This window comes from Centropristis striata, chromosome 12 (assembly GCF_030273125.1).
Source record: "Centropristis striata isolate RG_2023a ecotype Rhode Island chromosome 12, C.striata_1.0, whole genome shotgun sequence".
NCBI lineage: Eukaryota > Metazoa > Chordata > Actinopteri > Perciformes > Serranidae > Centropristis > Centropristis striata.
Window position 1 is genome coordinate 28477317 of NC_081528.1, and position 22461 is coordinate 28499777.

Genomic DNA, 22461 nt, shown 5'->3' on the forward strand with positions numbered 1-22461 from the left:
TAATACTTTTTCCACCACTGATAACATTGGTGGCTTAAACTGAAATACAAGTCAGCTGAAATTGGTGTAAGTTTGAGTTTTACAACGTAGACACACAGTAGCCCAGATGGAATAATTTGGGTGTAAAAGGTTGAAGAAAGTGGAGGGGACCTCCTATAACTCTGGGCCCTTAACTCTCAGCTACTTACGCCCCTGCGTTTTTATTAAAACTTCCTTCACGTCTCCTAGTTTTAAAACAGCAGTTTAACGTCATCTGCAACTGATTTCGGTTTATATATTACTGTACACCAGTGTTGTCATTAGCTTTCGTTTGACATAATGCTGTGTAAAAGTTTAACAAGCCCACAGTGTCCCAGATAGACCGAGGACATCAGCGTTAAAGAGATTAATTCTTCATCCGTGAAGAACTGGACCTTGAAATTAGCATATCGTTGCTATGGTGACGGCGACACGCTAATCCAAAGTGCTCCGCGATGTTGACATACATTTAGAAAGTTTGTTTTTAAGTGGAGACTCTTCCCTGTATGCCTAAAGACTTAAAAAGCATTTTAGCAAATTAACCTTGGTAGACTCAAGGGTAGGAGCAGGAGGGTTTCAGTCAACATCTGTGGGGACGCCCACCGCCTCGTAACGGTCCCAGATTTATAGTGGGGACGTTACTGGCCGTTAAAACTCTGCGTCGAGGCTAGCAGGTTAACAAAACCAGCGGTGGTACCGTTGAAGTACGTGCTTGTAAAATGACTGGTGATTAAGTATGGAGAGTCCTGGGAACATTTGTGGGAGAGAAAAGAGGACACGCTTCTCATAAGGTAATGTGACTTTCATCGAAATATTTCCTTGTTTACAGCTACTAACAGACAGTAACGTCAGCCAGGTAAAGTAAAGTAATGTTTTGATTTATTGCGTTAGTTTTGTTGTGACAAATCACTCCGTTAGCTAACGTTAACGTTAAAAAACTGAATCAAAGTTGAATTTTACTGTGTGCTTTAGGCTGATGTATTTTTTTTAGCTAGGCTTAATTTAATGATTAACTAACCTAGATCCCAATATTTATCAGAGTAGCATAAGTAACTATGTTAGTTTACGGGTCAGTGACAAATAAGGGTTCGCAAGATGTCAAATGGTGTAACCACTCAATCATTTTTTAACGATTTAAAAAAAAGAAAAGAATATTAAACTTTTTCCACCTACAGTGTATTTAAGTGGACTTATACATATAATTACTTAATTTAAAAAAACATATTTCTGAGTATTTCTTCATTTACACATTTCGTCAATATTGAGCAGAACATATTCTTAAAACAACCTTTTTTTTCTAAAGTTTTGACAAATTGTGTAAAATTTGTTATATACCATAATGTTGCAATGTAAACGTGGATTGTATTTTTTTCTCATTTTAGTTCACTTTTGTTTTCCTGTATATAGATATAGATACAGATTTTTATGGGGAAGAAATACTGGTTACACCAACTGACAATGGATTAGATCACGTCATTGACCCTTATATTAATACTATTAATCAGCTTGACTACAATCTGGTTGGCAAACCTTAAATTAAACAAAAACAAATATAATGTAACCCATAGAAAACTAAGTCACTACGTTACACTGTTGTTACATAAATATATATGTACATATCTCTATTTATGTCAAAGGTATTTCTATATTTGCCTTAATATCCATATTTCACATATTTTACATATCTCTATTTATTTACTTAAGACATAATACTTGTTGCATGTTGTTGTTGTATATGTAGTATACAACAGCAACTGTAAAAAAAGCAATTTCCCCCTTGGGATCAATAAAGTAATTCTGATTCTGTTTAGATATAGTGTTATGGATTTTTTTATTGACAAATACCTTATTTACCTCATTTACTTAAAGGGGACAGTTCATCCCAAATATAAAATACATTATTTATAATATACTATTATAATGTAATACTATTTTTCTTCTTAACTGTGGTGCTATTTAAAAAATCTAGACTGTTTTCTTTCATGAAACTGACAGCTCAGTGGACTATCTTGAGTAACCGGGTCACGATTTCTGTAAATAAAAATCACTGTTGAGTTATTTCAAACACTCTGGCACTCACACCAAAATTGTCTGGATAGAACTACAGGTAAGAAGAAAAAAATGTATATTTTTAAATTCAGTTGAACTATCCCTTTAACCCAATTTGCTTATGAATTTCACTTGCATGAGTAAAGTTAAGTAAAGTCAGTTGTATAACCCACAATCACAATTTTTGTTTTGAGTCTCAAACTATCAAACACATTTCTTGTGAATGTTTGGTTTATGCATTATTTATGTCAGTAAGGATTTCATGGTGTGTTTTCAGGTGTCAGAGAGAAAATAAATCTTGAGAAGATGGTAAAAAATAAAAACATTGGAGGACGTCCTAATCGCTCTTCCACATGCAAGACAAAAAAGGCTGGCTCCCAGATTGCAGGCAGCAGGGACCTGACACCTCCAGATAAACCAGCCGACGATGACATCCCTGCTAGTTCTCTAGAGCTCCAGACCACCGGCCAAGGTCAGCTGGGTTTTCCAGACAGAGTCTACCTGCTGGCATCAGTCATCTTCCAGAACAACCACCTGGAGAAGCCTGCTGCCCACCGGTTGGTGAACTATGGCAAAGAAAAAGGGCTTTCATTACCTGAAGTAAAAGATGTGGAGATGCAACGTACAGCTTTTGAGCTGGCCTTTAATACACTTAAATGTGAGTGTGTAAGTTACTGGTAGACTTAAGTTAGTTGGATTTGTTGAACCATTCTTTACTGTTTTCCCCGTTTACCTTCCTTGTTCTGTTAACCTTGCATGTATGTACATGTCCTCACTTACATTTTGTGGTTTGGGCAACTTTGGAGTGAGGACATCAGCAAAGGGTGTTCAACAACCCCTATTTTGATTCATTTCAGGTACATCAAATTGCAAGTAAAACCTATTCCAGGCAAACAAACAGCCACTTAAATGGGAATGAATAGCCCTAGGGAAGTTAATTGACAGGTAGAATTGGATATAGATAGATTGATGAAGGGCAAATAGAAGAGAAAAAAGTGCTTAAATGACCAGGGGGAATTGTTTGTGATACTACAAATCAATCTGGACCATAATCTGTTATCTGGGACTAGGGTGGGGTCTGGGTGGCTAAAGTCACAGGGGTGTGTAATCACCATGGTGATGAGGGGGGTGTGGGGGGGTGAGCCGTCTGTCAGTGAAGGAAGCTGGCTGGAATCGATTTAATGCGTTCTCGGTGGATGGAGAGGTCAGGTAGCAGGAGCTATGAATGATTTTTTTCCCTTCTCACCACCCATCCACTAAACTTGGATAAGCCTCAGGTCTTCAAGTCACTCAATTAATGCAGATCACCTCAAAATAGCCATCATCACAAGCCCCAGGTTCGTTGCAGTAACCTATATATTAGTTTTACAGCTATAGGTCATAATACTTATGAAGTTACCCTTGTCTTTTCTCTTTGAGAGGATGTATGTATATACACCACCCAGCATGAGGAAACTGCTGTTTCTGTAGGCACTTGAAAACACACAAGAGTTTCGAGTTGAGCTCTGCTTAGAGGGAAACATGGCCTGCTTCATCTTGGAATAATTACAATGTGCTGCATTTCTTGTTAAATTGAATCACGTTTTTTGTTCAGAGTCTATTGTAAAGACAAATATTCTCTCTCTTATCAGTGTGATGTTAGGACACTTTTCTACTGGCCTCATCCGCCATGTCTGACATTTCTAGAATTAGTTAATTTGTAGAATGACAGTTATAATTTATACAGAGGAGGAGCTACAAATACCATCATTGGCTAGGATTATAGGTAGAAACCTGAACAGTAATAGTTTATATGAAAGATTTTTAGAAGACAGATTGCATAAAAAAATAGTACTATTATGATGTTTAAACTCAGATTTCATGCATACGATGGTGTGTTCTTGAAATTGTTATTGTTTTCATCAAATTTGATTTAAAAAATTGAAATAAATTGCCTGCTTACAGTATCACAGTATGTTGCGTTGTAACCCCAGTTACATGATGCGTATTGTATAGCCAGATTCTCGATTCGATAATACACAGCCCCACTGCCACACACACTGCGGCTTAATTAACTTCTGTTACTACTGTTGTATTTGCCTAACAATTTGACAGCATATCATTTATACAAGGAGATTGGCTTGGTACTGATTAAACTTTACTCCTGTTATAGAGGCATGGTTGTCGGCTTGTTTCAATCACATAAATATTTTGGTCACATGTTAGATTCACTCTACCTGGCTGTGTGGTGAAATTGAGTGCAGATATATGACACAGCCTGGAAGCCAATGTTAATCTCTCCTCTTCCTCCTCCTCAACGAACAGCCTGACTTTTGGTGCAGAAATTGATTTGCTAGTGACCTGCACTCATGCTGGCAGTCACACACACACACACACAAACACAAGACACATCCTTCGTGCACTGCCTTGGAATGACTGATCCAAAATTGAGCTGAGGTCAGTTGTTAACCTAAAGAAGAAATGCTTCACCAGCGAAAAAACACGCAGAGCAAAATGCCAATGAGCCCTGGTATTGATCTTGTGATTATAACTCTTATCTGCTTAAAACAAAAAAGACGCTCTGTAAGCTCCGCATCGGTGGCTGAGGACACTGACTTCTGTGTTGCTGTGATTGTCGGTCAATACTAAAATATCGAGTGGGAGTTGGTGAAAATGTTTACCCTGGTGTGGATTTGACATTTCATAGACAAAGACGAAGTTGAAGTCAGCCAAATGACAAATATGAGCAGTCAAGCCGTTTTCGCCTTGACTTCTCTGCTTTCTCTCTCTCTTTTATATATGTATATCTTCAGGACTTTTCTATTACTTTGACCTCTCCCGTCTCTTTAAAAAGTATTTTTTCATACAGTATGTGACTGGCTGCCTGCTTGATCACCGACCTAGAGGCAGTTTATGTTTTCAAGGTTTTATTTCTTGTTGGCTTGTCTTACATTGTGTTCTCTTTGCTCGGGGTAGAGTATGTGCAGATATGATAGAGTTATGTAAAGTTACTTTTGCATGAATTTTTACTGGCAAAAAAAAGTAACTGACCTTGTCGTTTGCCATGAGAGCCCCTCCTTCTCTTCCCCATTCTTTCCTCTGGCTACTCCTCTGAGTATTTCTGCCTCATTGTCCATACTGTCCAGCTGGGCTGCCAGACGCCCTTGTCAGATGACTGTGGCTGCTGTATTCTCTGTGTGCAACTAGAAAGGTTCTTTGGACCACTTTGTGTTAGGCTGGATTTAGAGCATGAGAGAAGTCTTTTTGTCCTTGGCCAGAGTCAGAACAGCTACGACCAGTATGTCGCAGCAAATATTACATTTGGTACGTGCATGATATGTAAGATATAACTGGCATTTAATCCAACAGTGATTGTGTAATTTATGGCACGTACCTTTTTTGGCTGCTCCCCTTAGATTAATGTACAATCGGGTGCACTGACGCAGAACATTGTGAGACAAAGACCTGGCTGAAGAGAAAAGGAGCCTGCATTCAGGTTTGGCTCTTTCACTAAGGATTTGTTTGACTAGAGTCACCATCAGTCACTGCTCATTGTGGAATACCTGGGTGGAAGCCACAAAACACACAACCTCAATGCGGGTTCTGCTATGACAAGAGTCCCCTGCTGGTGTAGGATTTATTTCTTGTTAGACTGATTTCAAGTCTTATTTTTCATGTCATCTTCTAAAGTCAGGAGTTCTGATTTAGGAAAATCTGTCTTGTCCCGCTACTAAAATCCAGGCACTGTGACTGCTGTGTAAAGATGTCTACTGTAAGTGATTTATAGCAGAATTTTTTTCTGTGTTTTACTCAACCTGCTGTGTGTGATTTATAGCATGCGGAAGACTATGACCTCTACAGACCTAACCATCATGGCTCCCTCAGGGGTCTGAGCTGCTCTGTGTGTGCACTGAGTGGTTATCTCTTCAGGGCTTATCTTTAAGGCCTTCTGCAGTAATGGCCACTATTGTAAACTCCATTGACCTGAACCTGCTATAAATTAGACCCCTGCTGATGATATGCATTTGTTTCCTCAATTAAAGATAAGCTCTATTACCTGCAAACATTTGGTTGTTTACCTCGGCTGTTTGTGTGTATGTGTATATGTGGTTTTTACTGCATGTAGATGTGTGTGTTTGTTCTGACCTACTCGCTATCTGCCCAGCGTGCATTTGGCTGCAACCCAGAGTACAGTTTGGCATTATTTGAGATGTTGTGATAAGTTAACAGCAGTGTCTGAGGTTTCCATGGTGTCCCAGTGGATAGGCTGGGCTTACCTCCGTTTTGCAGCTTAAGAGGTGTGTCTGTCAAGAATAAGAATTAACCAAGAAGGCAACCATGCGTGTGGCAGACACATACTGCACAAGCATATTAATGTTTACACCCTGGCTTCTGACACTTAAACAAACACATACACCTCATTCACACCTTTTATTTACTTCTCTGCAGTAACATAAGGAGGCTTTTCCCCAACCTCACAAGAAACCCATCCACGGTAGAGAATTTTTTTTGCCCATTTCCAGTGTGTAATGAGCAAACACTGTACCTGCAGAGTGGCTTTGGAAGCAACTTTTCTTTAATCCTGACATGATAAAATGGCTGGCTCTCCATCTCCCTCATACTGAAAAAGAGAGCCCACTGTTCACAGATGGGGGTGGAAACGATAAGTCTGCTTGTGTTTAATGTGTATTTCAGAGAGAAAGCATCCTGTAGACTAGTGAGACAGTTGTTGCCTTCATGATATGACAGCCAGGGCATGGGGATAGAAAAATTCTATGAACCACATAAAGATATTTGATTGGCAGCTCTCACTACTTTATAGTTCATAGTTGCCTTTTTCGGACTACTGCTCAGATATGATAAATAAGGTCAAGGAAAGTTCAATTGTATAGTTTACGGAGAAATGAGAAATTTACAAAAAGGGAAAAATTCAGTACCTTTTACGTGGATCTCCAGTCAGTGTTGATAGTAAATGTAGTCCACTGATGAAATCTATTCCTCTGTGTGTGCATTCCATGCGTGCATTCAGATTCACACACACACACACATGTACCAACTCACACTTGACCTAAATTATGAAAGATGGAATGACTAAAGTATAGGATAAGTTGCATAAATGATAAAGGAACTCCTGCTGAGCTAAAGGATGACACCCACTCATGTTACTGATGGCGCTGGATGCAGGAAGAACAACAGATTTTGCTGCTGCAAACTTAGCTTTCATGATCACTAGCATGCACTGAGGAACTTATTGGTTTAATTGCTGAATAGATATCCACATAAAAGGTGCTAAATTGGATGGAGGCAATATATATTTTACAACAAGTCCTGTGTTTGTATAATATAAAAGTGTAATATAAGACTATCATGTTTGTTGATCAAGCCATCACTTCATCATTTGTAAGGAACGTGTTGAATAAAACAAAGAACATAACAAGTCATACAAATGCAGTCTAGTCTGGTGTGAAATATAGGCGTGTCTGTTATATTTGGTCTCACTGATCATGTTTAGATGTGATCTGTTTATTAATATAGATGCCATTAATATCATTAGTCCTTCGATTGCACACACGCACTCACCACAGACACGATAAATGAAAGAAATGAGGCAAATGAAGAATCAGATTAACTCTAATTAAGCGCCAAATAAGTGTTTAATCATGGGAAATTAAACCCTCCATCTAATTGAATTATCTTTTCAAATTAAATCATGATCATTTGGGTTGCCTCTAGGAGCCTCTTTTGCTTTTTGTCTTAATCTTTTTTCTCTCTTTTTCTAGACACGTTCTTGCCATTAGATATGGATTTGTCCTTCGTAGCATATATCTCACCAGTTAATGGATATTAGTAATTCCTTGTGCCTCTTCCTAATGCCCCCAATGAAAGAGCCGGGATTGCTTTCAAAGGATAATTAGACATTGATATAAAAGATGGCACTAATATGCTTTGTTATTACTCAGCCACATAATTAGTAATGGAAGTCCCCATTACTACATTCCATCCATCTACCTAACCTTGTTTTACTTCTCTACCACTTTTATGTCTCTGCACAGATCAAGAGCTGCTGGAGGACATCATGATTGACAGCTGCTTTTACATCACTCAGCCCATGGTGAGTTCCATAGGAGCAGTATATTTTTATACAGCAGTAGTTTCAGACAAGCAAAAATCTTTAATCCTTTGGTATGGTTTGGCATTATGTGACAGAGAGGCATATCTGTAACTTTCAATGTGCCGCTGAAAATCAAAATCCTTTTGATTCTGAGAATAGCTCAACTTGAGTTTTGGAGTTTGTTATTTCTTTGTGTAAAGCTTTGTGTATCTAGCGCTGTTTTCCTAAACTCTTTTGCTCATAATCCTTTGATGGTGCTTTACTCAGTGCTCTTCAGTATTCATGACCTGCTGTTTATGCTCCACATACTCGTTGTTCTTTTCTCCAGACCTCTAATCAGTAAAAGTAATATTGATGTATTACACTGATACTCTGCTTTCATCAACTCACAAAGCACCTTGTGTCTTTTATATTCCCTACCCTAATCAATGACAATTGCTCCCTTTGGAGTAAGACATCTAAAAGGTACGATGAGGCAGAATGTGGCTGGCCGTGCCTTTTTCCTTTATTACTTTTCTCAAGCAAAACTCCCCATTAATTAGTGATGAAATCAAAATGCCGTGGCAACCCAGCGGCAGCGTCTTTGGATGATGAGGCGGCTGAGTGTATTCTGCACAGTGACTCTCCTACATATATCCTAGGACAAGGGTGCTGAATGCTATTAGTGATACAAATTCTGTGCTGCAAAGACTTAAAAAATACATTCCCAGCTCATCCGTGTACCTGCGGCTGTTAGACTGTAGATGAACGCACTGCTACTTAAATGAAGAGGTATCCTCTGGAGGAGATTGGCATGTACTTTTGCCCTACTTTTAATGCTCCACATAAAAGAAGCCGTGGAAAAGAGGAGGGCTGCTCGAGCTGCTTTTCTAACAGTCTGGATGGTGGTAAAACATGCACACAGCTAGTCTGTGCACATCGCTGATAGAGAAGAGTTATGAAAGTAAGACGTGGTGAATTTGTTAACAGAAAACTGAGCTGTCATGGAGTGTACAGATTGTTGACAATTAATGTCTACTTCAGAGGACGCAAACAGACACATTAATACACATGCATGCCTGTTTGCAAAGCAACCCCGTACACACAGGCGTACACTCACACTGTAGCCTTGTGAAATATGGCCCTGGGTGAAATGAATGGGTCTCTCTATGTGTTGGTGGCAGGTCGTTACTCTGCATCCCTCCAGTGAGACAATAAAGCCCAGACACAATGAGACAGTCTTTAGAGCTCACTCTTACCTCCTTTTACACTGCTGGCATCTATAAAGTTCAACCTTGATAGAGGGAGGAGAAAGAGGTGGGTGAGAGAGAGAGAGAATTGGCGCGCTGGGTACGAAGGGGACATGAAGGTATTGAGGGAAAAAATGAGAATAAAAAATGAAGTTATAGATAGACTTGTATGCTGAAAGAGCCTGAGGCGCTTTTGATCACAATGGAGAACGAAAATGAAGCCTTAGTCCTGTGAAGGATGGAAATGAGTGACATTGTAGATGTGAGGAAAGTATATTAGGTACACCAGGACATTTAACAGAAAATAGGCCCAAGTCCCAAATAAAATGAGCCACATAAATCTTGAATCTTCTTGAAAATAGTTTACAAATAAACATGATATCAACTGACAATCAATATCACATATTAGTGTTGTGTTTTACAATTGCCTTATCTCTTAAACTGATATGAGTCAAATTTAGCATTTAGCAATTAGCTGTTTTGTATGTTAACTCTATTGTTATTTTCAAACCCAGCTTATGGTCACGTGAGTTCAAATATAGTGAGCCCAAGACAGCGTCTTTTGTCATAGACCTGCATCTGAGGTGACTTAACACAGCAGGCATGTTTACTGTTGGCCTGTTTCCCACCATGGGACGCTGTTGCCAGGTAACTTAATGACTGGGAATTTTCCCACACCCAAGGGTTTAACCTTGGTAAAGGGCAAGTGGGACTTGGGATAGATAGGACAAGGTCAAGAGAGGAAAAGTGGAGTGCTACAACCTGTCTCTGAAACTGACCTTTCCAAAAATTAAAACAAAAGCCTCTGGAATGAATAATAAGTGCTGGCTAATTCCTTAGCTGCGGCATAAACCCTTGTAGCTTCTCGGCCCATTAGCCCAGTAGTGAGGATGTTGCAAGCTGTTGCTGCTGTGGAACACCATCTGCCACTAATGCGGCTGGTGCCCTCCCACCCTCAGGGACAGAAAGGTGGAGAGAGCGAGAGAGGGACGCAGACATCAGAAGAAAGACAGAGAGAGAGAGAGAGAAAGAGAGAGAGTGAGAGAGGGGTTAGAGAGTAGAATGGGTAGAGCTAATTGTAGAGGAGGAGAGGCAGAGACATAACTCAGGCCTCCTCCTATGTTTAATTAAGTGGCAGCAGTGGGGTCATGGCAGGACATCCTTGATCTACTGTGTGTGCGTTTCTGTGTGCATGTGTCTGTATGCATGTGTGTGTTTTCACTAGATAATTTAGTCTCTAAATTAATATAAATCAATAGCATCACTGTATTGTACCCCTCATTAGGTAACCAAAACAGAGAAATCACCAGTACACTATTGCCAAATGCCAGATTGTGTTGGTTTTATGCACATTTATATTCTAGATATGTTCCATATGCAGCTAACCTTTTAGGCGTCATTTTCACTAATTGAAAGCTTGTGTCTCTGTAATTTCATTAAAAATCTGATATTTGTATATTTGGCATGCAGCCTCTCTCCTTGTTCCTCCGTTTTCTTTCTTATCTTGTTAAAACAGAAGTTAGAAATTAATTGTACTTTTGTGCTTATCCTTTAGCCAGATGATCAGATGAGCCTTGTTGCCGTCATGCTGTATGACTTCCAGGACAGGAAGTTTCTCCCACGGGAACGCCAGGGGGAGAATGAGATCGTTCAGGAAGTTAGAGATGTGGAGAACTATCTCCTCAAGTAAGGAAAGAAAAAAATAACAAAAAAAAGGAAAAAGGAGAAACGTGGAGTGGATTTATAAGTACATTTCGAGAAATCAAATGTGGTAAAAAACACACACAAAAAACACCTTTTTCTGTATGTGTTGTATGTAGGTTTAAAACCAAGCTGGCAGCCTCTCTGGCCCGCTGCAGGATCAAACATGATCTCTTGTCCATTGAGTGTATCCTGCCAGAGAGTGTGAAGACGAAGCAGGAGAGATCAAGCAGCCTTCCACTCTACGCATGGGTCAACACACAGAGGAGCAGGTTAACTGAGCACACACAAACATATACCACCAACGCAGAAGCAGATATCACCTGTACGCACACACACACACACACACACCTGTACATGAACCCAGGAATGCACTGTAAGCACATATCGAGTGTGTGCAAGCCTCTACACACACCTACATCCACACACAGACCTTTAAGTTGGGATGCTGCCCAATGTTTTATGGGCTAGGTGCCCAGCTGACATCCAATTAAACCACTGGACTATGTGTGTGTGTGTGTCTGTGTGTGTGTTCTAATGTGTGTTCTTGCAGGCGCACCGACAGGCTGATGTAGTTAGGTGTAAATCCTGCTGCTGTGGACAGATTCAATCAGCAACAACCCTCAGCAAGCTATAGGACTGTAAAGGTCACCTGTGGGGACTAGTTGTGTGTGTATGTGTGTGTGCGCATGTGTGTATCTTAATGGCTTTTACGGCAAATTTTACTACTAAAGTCTTTTAAAAGGCCACGTAGCAATTCTACACAGTATTATTATCCATGATGACAGTCTTCCTCTCCCACTCTCCCACAGCTCACCTTCTTCCCTCCTTCCCTCCTCCCTTCTCTTCCACTAATCGGCTCTCCTCTCCTCTCCCCTCTAGCCTTGATGAGGTCCAAAGTGTGCTGAAGAGTGCGGGCTTCTCGCAGGTGAAATCGATTGGGCAGCTGGAGGGCCAGACCTTCTGCCAGGATCCCCACTGTGGGGATATGCTGGCATTCCCTGCTCAGCTGAAAGCTCAGCTGTACACCACCAAGCTGCTTAGTGACCACAAACTCATCATCCAGGTACAAGCTTCACATAGACACGAGGGTTCTGACGAGAGCAGCCTTCTTGCTGCAGATTTTAATAAGGAAATCTGCTCAGCCCCATCAGTCACTCTCAATATTTATGATTTCACTTTGGTAATGGACTTGCTCAAATTGATTATAAGACTGAGATCCCTTATGCCAACTAAGATTAGTTTTCCCAGATACAAATATTTCACATCAGTCTCTCTCTCCAGCTGTACTTCACTTTGAGCCATAAAGAATCCTGCAGGCTGGGAGGGGGAGAGTGGTTTAATCATTTAATTTCTACTCCATTAAAGTCAAGCTGCCATACAAACTGTAAGCAGCACACAGCACCACAACACAATTAAATCAGATTTTGCAGCCAAATTCAATCGAATATTCAACACCACTGCTTAATTAATCACCTCTTCCTCCCTCCATTTTATGAGTCTCCATCCCAGTTTCTCTCCCCTATTTCTCTCTCTTTGCAAATGTCCTTGTGGTGCTCCACCTCGGATTGTATTTCCTGACCAACCCTGTGATCTGTATAGTAACTACAGAAACTCAAGCCAGGGCAGTGGTGCAGCTCTATTTCCAGAGGGGACCCCGTTGATTGAAGGACATCTTTGTTGTAATCTGATTGCTTTGTTACACTTTTTCTTCCTCTCTCTCAGTACCTGCGTTGCAACAACTGCTCCAAACTCCTTCTTCTCTTTTGCCTATTTACACCTCAATTCATAATTCACGCTTTAACATTATCATACAGTGCTACTTTTCCTCCTACTTTCTCTCATCTTAGTTTGTGTCTCATCAGTTTGCAGAGCATTTCTGCTGTGCCGGAAGCTGACTCCAGAGAAGTCTAATGTAAGTCTGTTGGTCTCGTCATTAAACTAATGCTTTAACTCAATGTGTCTGTAGGATAAATCTTGCAGTCTGGGCCCAAATGCCATCTGCTCCGTGCTACCAGAGGATGGAGATGTTCTTATGGTGGGCTGCTTCTCTGGCCTGACGGTCTCCCACACGGCATCCCTAATTGCTGAGAAACACAAAGCCAAAGACAACCACCAGCCCACAATCTACGTCTGTGTCAGTGATCGTACAGACGCTCAGAGGGAGGAGCTGCAGCAGGCCATCACTGCCATGGGCTGCAAGAGTAGGCATAACAGGGATGCTCCATGAGTGCAGTATCTCTTTGTGTCTTTGTATGAGGAACAAAGGAGATGGAAGCAGAGAAAAACACAGTCAATTTACTGTCTTTGTTTTCATGACTCCATAGGCTATCTTTGTCTTTATGCGTTTTTACTTCAATGAAAGAGAGAATGACTAACTGAATATTGCCTGTCATACCACGCCACTAGTTTTCAAACTAAATGCTCTTTTTATCAAATGGCCATTTTGGAAATAAAACTATTATGGTAAAGTGAAGTGATTACATTTGATCATGTTGACAGGCTTTTTCATGACCAATTGAAACAAAGATTGGGGGTATTTAGACAGAGAGCATTGGTTAAAAATGGGTAATTTTCTGTTGTCAGCACATTTGACTCTAAATGAAGGCAGTACACTTAAAACTAGACAGGGCTGCTGCGATTATGAGCTGTGTGTAAATATTAGTGGCTGCCACTTCGGCTAGTTGTTAGGAAAACAATTAAGCACATGTAACAAAGCTGACATTTTTATAATTGCAAAAGCTGCCTTCAGGCAAGGTTTTTTCTACAAAGAAATATAGTGGGACATTGTGAAGAAGTGCTTGTGATTATGCAGGTTATCATTAAACCCCAAGTGCATTCTGCTCAGATGTGAAGCTGATACCAGAGGTCTTCCAGTCTTTGGATGGCAGTGACAAGCGACTTCAGGAGGTGCGCGTTATCTTGTTGACCCCAAAGTGTTCTGTGTCTGCAGTCAGCAACCCGGTCGAGTTCATACTGCAAGAGAATGGAGGTACATAAGGATTTGTGTGGATTTCAAAAAGTTGTAAAATTGTGTCCATGCTAGAAACAAACAGTGGCACATACAGTACTGATGTATGTTGAATGCAAATTATGCAAATTCCTATTCCTACATAGCTCTTATTACTACGTCTGTTTGAAAAAGAGTTTACTATATGTTTTAAGGCATTTTAAATGTTATTTTTGGTTAAAAGCGAAGAAAAGAAGAAAAGGAAAATTGTAGTTTTAAGGTTTGATGGAGTGGAATTTATTGATAAGCATTACCATCACTTTATGACTTCTTTTTCTGTGTTCAAACAGAAGATGAAGAGCGTTATGTGAATAACAATTTCCATTTTGTGCGTTTTATTGCTGTTTGATCTAGATTTAAAGATACTTATTGATGATTCACCCACAAACCTCTCATAGGCTGCATATCTACACACTTTAATAAACCTGTCAAAGCAAGCCCATCAATCTATTTATGTGTGTGTCATTTATATTAGAGTTGCTTATATATAACCCATACTTACGCACAGCACACTCGTAAACAGAACGGCTAATAAAACTGAAATTTTGCTCTTTCTCAGACACAGAACTGCTACAGGACTTATCCCAGGGCTCCATAGCCCAGAGCAAACTGGAAGCTCTTGTAGCTCAGCAGAGGAAGGATATTGATCAGGCCTTGAAGTGTGAGTGTCGAACCACCTGCTCTTACGTTGACATGCGTACACACACACACACACACACACACACACACACACACACACACACAGACAGACACTAGCAGAATATGAGCTCAAGCTTGAGCTCGCAGCTTCTCTCACCTCGCTGACACAATGAAGTTTATTCTTCCTAATTATCTAATCTGCTATGCCATTAGACTGAAGCCTGTGGTATCCCTGGGAGATTGTCTGAGTCTTAATTAGGAATGCTAATGTTGCGCTGTGCCGGTCAGACACAGTCTCATGCAGTATTCTCAGCATATTTTAAACAAGTAATTACTAATTCTGGGTTTTACTGCATTCATTCTGTAGAACTCAACATGTTAGATGGAACTTCTTTGTGAAGTCATATTCTGTTCTATAAAAGTGTGACAGTTCTATTCTGCAGACTTTTCCGTGCTATATATCTTGTGTTTTATTACATTCAATAGCATGTTTATGTGCGTTTATGTGCTTCACTCATTAGTCGTGGTCTATTCTTGTATTGTTCAGTGCTTTTCTTTCTGTGCTGGTCTGGGTCATGTTCATTGAGCATTTGGAGTCTTTCTGTTAGGGGCAATGAAAACCAGCTCCTCTAATCACACTGCCATCGATCAGCCTTCGTCTTTTTTGCCAGTGTAGATACTTTCTAATAGGACTGTTAATTAATGGCGGGTGTGTATCGAGTGCTTTGGCTTAGTTGAGTCGATGGTCTCATTTCACTGATTCTACATAAATAAATGAATGGACAGATGCTCACACAAACGTGCAAACACACCTCCAGCAGCTGTGACGTAGGTGTGTTGTATTACAGGATATGTGAATGACAAATGTTTCAGCTTCAGTCCTCATGTTTTTGTTTCAGTTCCACTTCCTTAGTAGCGATATTTAACATTTGTTGGGAGCTGATTTGCTGAATCTCAGCAGGTTTTATTTGTTATCAGCTTGGCGTTAATTGTTTCTGTCTGGCTATAATTAGTGAGCAAGAAAGAAATCAAAGCCCAAATGAAGGAAATCAAACGGCCGATAGCTTCACAAATCTACAAGCCAGCAGCAGCTGAATAAAATGAGCCATGTATATACACAAACAGTACTAGGGAATTAATATTCAAGAAGCCATTTCTTCAAAGGGAGCGCTTGATGAGGAGGATGGCTCAGTTTGAATAATCAAAATTAATTGTCATAAAATGAGAGTAAGAAACTTTTTGACGTGTGTGTTTGTTTGTCTTCTTGCTTTAATTAAACATTAAATGAGTTTGTTGTTTTTGTATTGCGGTCGTATGTCAATAGAGCAGCTTTATTTCAGTGTCTTGGTATTTTTACATTTAAAAGTGCAGTAAAGTTGCAATGAGCATACAGTTTGTTGATAACAATGCACATTTATAAAACCTAACACCTATTTTTTGTAAAGTCCCTAAGGTTTTAGCAGTGGTGTACTCTACCTGTTCGTCATACCAAGAGGAGAATGAGAAGGTGGTGAGCAGAGCCCTGGAGCAAGCCAAGACACGCTCAGAGCAGGAGGGGGAACCAAGACAGGCAAACTTCAGGTCAGCCTCTCTGTTCCTCAGTACCTTGGTGCAGACTCTGCATCTGTCTCCGTCATTGTCTTTCTTTGTCTTTGTCTACCTCACTGTCTGTCAGCCTGCCGGGTTGTTTGTCTGTTTCCCTTCAGACAGGTTTCTGTCAAAGTCTCAGCACACCTCAGGCAGGAACTGAAGGAGAAAATATAATCAAAGGTGCCATTTCATGTTTTTAAATGCTGTGAAAGTGGCAGAAAAAAACATTTTCAGACAGCTTCTCTTCTCTTCATTCTTTGTATTTGTTGAATATTTTTTTGTTTGTGTGTGTGTGTGTGTGTGTGTGTGTGTGTGTGTGTGTGGTTTGAAGAACTTAAGACTTGTTTACTAAGTTCACCATTCCTATAGACCTGGGTGTACCAAGACTCCTCCCTGCAGTAAGCTGGCCTGGTGTGCTGTCAATGCCTCAGGCTAGCATAAATAAACACCAGCTTTATTATTGATATGGATTACACTGACTTTACTTAGATAACAAGTGGAGTCCATTTACTTACCTCATTAACATGTCTCGTGCTAAGTAATATTTTTAACAGCCGGTTCTGTCATTATATTTCTATTTGTGTGTTTCATAGGCTCAGTCCATCCCCGTTCAGCATTCCTGACCATGCCGAGGGTCTAGAAGAAACAGAGCACTTCTTCATGTTAGAGCCCTCAGAACAGAGCAATGGATGTTTCCTGGCTGTTCTTAGCAGAGAGGTAAGCATCACTTTAACAGAAAGCTCAAAGAGAACACCAGTGGTTAACTCCCAATTCACTGACATAGAAAGGATATTATCTGCATCACTAATATTCACTGTATTTTTTATCTCGATACTAGACTTATCTACTGCAGGAAGTCAATAGTCAATTTAACATGAGTGAGTGACAGCAGTCTGGTTCAAAGTCAAATCTAATTTAACATTTTATAAGGTGCAGTATCCCTATTGGGATCCTCCAGAAAGATTGGTATTAGAAAGGATTGGTAAAACCTACAGCTTTTCTCTTAAAATGCAAAGTCAGTACTTTATTTTCTCAAGGTTTTATGGCCTAAAGGATAATTTTACTTTTTGAACAGAATCTATTGTAGCTCCTTCAAAAAGCTACATCATCGGTCCACTGCTCTTACTGCTTTAAGGCAGTGCAGCCAAAGAGACGATCAGGGACAATTTTAGCTCATTTAGCATCCGGCCCCGGCAAGCTGTCAAGTCTTTAATGACAGAAAAATTCCAACATTAGCCCTGGACCGGACCTCTGGCTTTCCCAGTATGATGCCAGAATATTATTTGGCCAACTGTTATATGTTTCAGTGACAGTTTTTTGGTGTTTAAAGTGACTGATCCCTGATATCTGCTGAAAATCTCCGTTCTCCTTTACCTGCGATCCTCTGAGTCCTGAAGAGCAGTTGGCTCTCTTATAATACAAACAAACCAGTGTGGGAATTATGATGAAGCATGTACGCTGTGCTGCCAGCTATCTATCAAAAACAATTCACTCACTAGGAAACTCCAACATGTTTGCCTTCTAAGTGTAGAAAATGAACCCTTTGAATGTAATTTGTTTGGGCAAAAAGGGCAAGGTAATTTGGGAACTAGGCTCCTAAAGTTGAGAGCAGGTGAAAATGAGCATTACAGATTGTGACGGGTCAAAAACGTGCATAGAAAAAAAAAAATGAAAAAAGAAGTCAGGCTGCTGGAAGAAATGAGAATGTTGGGACACAGATGCAGACGTCTTCTCTGAGTCTAATCTGTAACCAGAAAGAGTTCGAGATGAAGGAGGAGATGGTGGCCGGATGAGTGTGGATGAATGCTGAAATGGAAAAAAGAGCTTTAGAAATAAGTCAGGGTGAGATGAAAGGATGATAGGAGTGAGAGGGTTAGCTTCAGAGGTGCAGTTAGAGCAGAGAGAGAGAGAGAGAGAGAGAGAGAGAGAGAGAGAAAGGCTTTTGGATTTTATTACCCAGAGGAGAAAACAAGGAGAAATCCACTTTTTCTTGTATGTATGACGTTGAATTACACTTGGAAATTAGACACTATAGAAGTGTCTTTGAAGGGATTTCAGTTTATTGTAACAGTGTCTATTTCTGAAAGGAGCTTTCTGATACATTTCCTGACTATTTTATGAGCATTAATAATTGTGAGGCACTCAGTCTCTGACTCTATTGTGTTGTCTAGTCAGGCTTTCATTGCTTTATAAAGTCTCTCTCCAGGTTTTCCTATTTTAGGCTCATCCTTTCTCCACTCCACCATCACTGGACCCTTCCTGTCTAAACCTTTTTCCTCCTTTACATGATCATTTTTGTTGGTGGTAGTGAGATTGTTACAGGAGGGAAGCCCAGCTGTAAACAGCTGTAGTTGCAGTGTGTTGCAGTAGATCTACAGGGTTGATTAAGGTGCATCAGCTACTCATCAAGTCTGTGTGACTGGGCTTCCCCACATTCTCATAATCTACAACATAGCTAAGTTTACGACATACTCCTTCACATTATGAAATCTGATCTTATGCTTATGATGCCAGTGCAGCGTTATTAAGCCATTTTACCCCCAACGGGTGTGACGGAGCGCTCTCGCACGGTGGTGTCTCTTCCTTTCTGGCCATCCATCATGTTTTATCCCTCCGCAGATAGGAATGAAAAGATAATCAAACTGCTGTAATGGTGCCTCAAACAGGATTTTTTTCTCCCTGCGTCCAATAAACTCAGCTAATCAAAAGTTATTGTGGCACTCTGAAAAGCACCATAAAAATAGCAATTATATAAGTGTTTGAATGCTGTCTGGCTTACATCGACTGTCACAGCGGCGCCCAGTAAAGTTCTTTATTAGCCCTCCATACAGAAACAGCTGGAGACAATAAAGACAGTCAAGTAATGTGTTTCTGGCCTAATTTCCAGAGGAAGCAGAACACATCACAGGTGGACTTTCCGCTAAAAGTTCTTAAGCTCTGAAGGGCATATTTGGACAATATTAATAGGGGTTTCAGAAGCCTTTTTTCACATTGACTCTTTATTGTTTAGGGCGAGTTTCATAAATTTGGGTGTAGTTGTCAAGATATATTGGCTGGATGATTTTGGACGCAAGTATTGAAACAGACTGGGTTCAGCTCCAGGATACGTTGTGGCAGCTAAGTTTGGCAGAGCCAAGAAGGAAATGAGAGATTTACAGAGTATGGCATAGTTGTTTAGTGGAGATGGAGAGGAAGTGAGATTTACAGGGGTGAGGGGGAAGAAAGGGAGGCAAGGGAGAGTGTCTGTTGAATAATTCAGCGCCCCCTGTCTGTATGAGTTAGCATCAATGAAGTTCAGGGCGTCCACCAAAGACTGCATTACAGCGCTGCTTCTGAAGCGTGTTTACCTGTGTGCACAGACTATATCAACACAAATAAGAAATGTGCAAAATGCACTTTCACACTTTACAGTATGTGTACACATGCCTGTGTACATGGAATTACAAACAGCTTGTACAACACATATACATTTACATTAAAGTATAGACAGGCACTTAAAAACAAAGTACACACATAAACCCACACAGGCTGCATGTCCCCGTAGTGTACACTGTGCTTGTGAATAATTCAGGCGTTGAGGAGAGCAGTAGGCTGCTGTGTGGGCTGGTGCTGAGACAGCAGGTGACCCTGCAGCCAGCAGCAAGGACATGGTGGCTCTCTCCTCTCCTCTCCTCTCCTCTCCTCTCCTCTCCACTATCCACATTTTTTCATACAATTTTTACAATATTTTACGGTATTGTTAAAGATTTTTTTCTATTTCTATTTTTTTCTATTAATTTTAATTAAAATTTGTATTTGGACAACTAGCGGCAAAAACTGGATGTTTAGGTATTTCAACCATTTAGCAAATACTTTTAGTTAGCTAACTCTTTGTATTTCTCACTGTATATTATTTATTTTGAGCTACTTGTTAATCATTTACACATAACTTTAAGATAGGTGTCTCAATTTATCTGCTTGCTTGCTATCTCTTTTCATACATGCTCACATTGTGACTCTTTACAACTGACTCAATATATAAATATTTTTTAGTTTTTTACATTTTCTAATCTAAGTGTCTTTTTTTCTAATTTGTTCAGCTCCACAATTATATTTTCCTGGTTGGGAATCACTGCTTGATGTACAATGCGTATAACATTTTTCTTCTTTTTTTGGAGTGGTGCTGGAGTGATTTATGTCATTTTTTAGAAATAATGTATAATTATTCTTGTAAATAGGAATGCAAGAATAATTGTACAATTGGAGAGTCTTGATGGCCTGTCAGTTATGGTCATATGGTACCTGACTGTATGCTTCAGTGTAAAATGTTTATTCACCAGTCCTTGTTTTAACCAGTAATTTGGTCATGTCTTAGAAAACAACATTTTTTGCTTTGTCTCTTCTCACCAGCCTGAGCCAGAGGTCAAAGAAGCACCACATGAAGTGCTTCTCAGGGCAAATGCTAAAGGCATACTGGACAGAATCGGCTCCAACAAGCCAACCAGAAAAGTGCATCGTGGAAACACCAACAGGACGACAAAAACAACCAATGCTCGCAACTCTCAGCCCCACCTCTCTGCCAGCACTCAATCCAAAAACCAAGAGACCAGGGGCAGCAACAGCACTTCTCTGTGTGGACATCAAGAATTTACTAACAGGCGGCAGTCAATCCAAGGTATATACGCATGATTACTTCAGTCCTTTATCTAATGTAGCACAGTAACTGGAACATACAGCCGATTAAAGGACACATTTTGGCCCACTTATTTTCTCTCTTGCACAGAGTTAGAGTAAGAAAAGCAAGATTAGTGAGAACACTCTCATTTCTGTGTGTTATATTTGAAGCTATAAACAGCTAATCTAAACTAAGCTAACCATACCATCTCCTGGCTGTAATTTCATCCCTAAACAAATATGAGTTATCAATCTTCTCACATAATTCACAGCATGACATTTTTTTTCACAAAATTTCAAGCTATTCCTTTCCAAAGGAAATCCTTTCCTCCTTTGGCTAACATCCAGGGCACATCGCCTACCTGAGCAGTTTGTGTGCATCGTAGTGTGCTTTTCACTTCAGCAACATGTTAGAGCCACCACAGTTTAAATTATTATATCTGAAGAATATGTCACAGAGAAGAAGGAAAAATTACTCAACACTTATTTGAAACATTATCGATTGGCCCATATCAAAAGCAAAGTCAACATAGGATGTCTGGCAGCAGTGCTCATCAGCAACACCGTGGTACACACACATGTAGAGGTAGGCGGTATAGCCCTGGCATAAAAGGAATACCAGTGAATAAAGTTGTTTGAACATAATTAGTGCAGCATGTACCGTCGTTCCTCATCCCCTTTTCTTAATCTTTTATGTACTTTGGTCCTCCACTTCTGATCTCTATCTCACCGTTTAGTTCCTTTGGGAAGAGCCCAAGCACTGCGCCTGCACACCTCAAAGAACTCTGCATTCAGCTCCGTCTCTTCCCCCAAACCAGAAAACAGCGTACCCAAGAAAAGCATCACCCCTGTATTAAAGACTACAACTTCCACCACCAGTCTGCATCCCGCCACTCCTCCTTCTACCCCGCTGGCCCCAGTTGTCCGCCCCCGCAGAGCCCCTCAGGAGGTGCTGAAGCCTGTGGTGCTGAAGCCTGTGGTGCTCTCCCTGCCTCCTGTCCACTTCCCCAACTTCTTCCCACCTCAGCACAGCCGCAGCTTCAACTACAGCAGATGGCGACCCCCAGGTCAAAGCGGGCCACTCTCCCGCTCCAGTAGCGATCTCTCCAAGGCTTTGGTCAACTCCCGGGCTATGTTTTAAGCTTACAAATGCCAACACAAATATAAAAGACGCATTAACGTTCTTTGCCAAAATCTTTTTGAAATAAAGCCAGTAGTATCTAAATCTAACCTGAGAATGTGTACATTGTTATCGATCTGCCAATTTCACTTCATAGAGCAATGCTTGTCATTATTACAATGCCATTATTACAGTAGAGCCGTGTGTGCCATAAAGAACAACCTTGCCACAGTCAGAATCTAATCAAACTGCATATATTTATAGGGCTGGGCCAATGTGATTTCAATGTCACAAAATGATGAATAGCTATTATATAGGGTTCCACTGACCTGAAAAATTAAAGGACATATTCAAGAAGCTA

The 22461-nt window shown here is 40.4% G+C and overlaps 1 protein-coding gene across 1 annotated transcript; it reads left to right on the forward strand.

Moving 5' to 3' along the window:
• The first annotated feature begins 322 nt into the window (after nucleotides 1-322).
• LOC131981458 (putative methyltransferase NSUN7) lies at nucleotides 323-22261 on the forward strand. Its single transcript, XM_059345730.1, has 13 exons — nucleotides 323-809; nucleotides 2345-2725; nucleotides 8100-8158; nucleotides 10943-11073; nucleotides 11208-11360; nucleotides 11971-12154; nucleotides 13058-13292; nucleotides 13937-14080; nucleotides 14658-14759; nucleotides 16183-16318; nucleotides 16921-17044; nucleotides 20717-20981; nucleotides 21718-22261. The coding sequence occupies exons 2-13, from the start codon at nucleotides 2374-2376 to the stop codon at nucleotides 22119-22121; spliced, it is 2289 nt and encodes a 762-aa protein (XP_059201713.1). The 5' UTR covers nucleotides 323-809; nucleotides 2345-2373; the 3' UTR covers nucleotides 22122-22261.
• The last annotated feature ends 200 nt before the right edge of the window (nucleotides 22262-22461 follow it).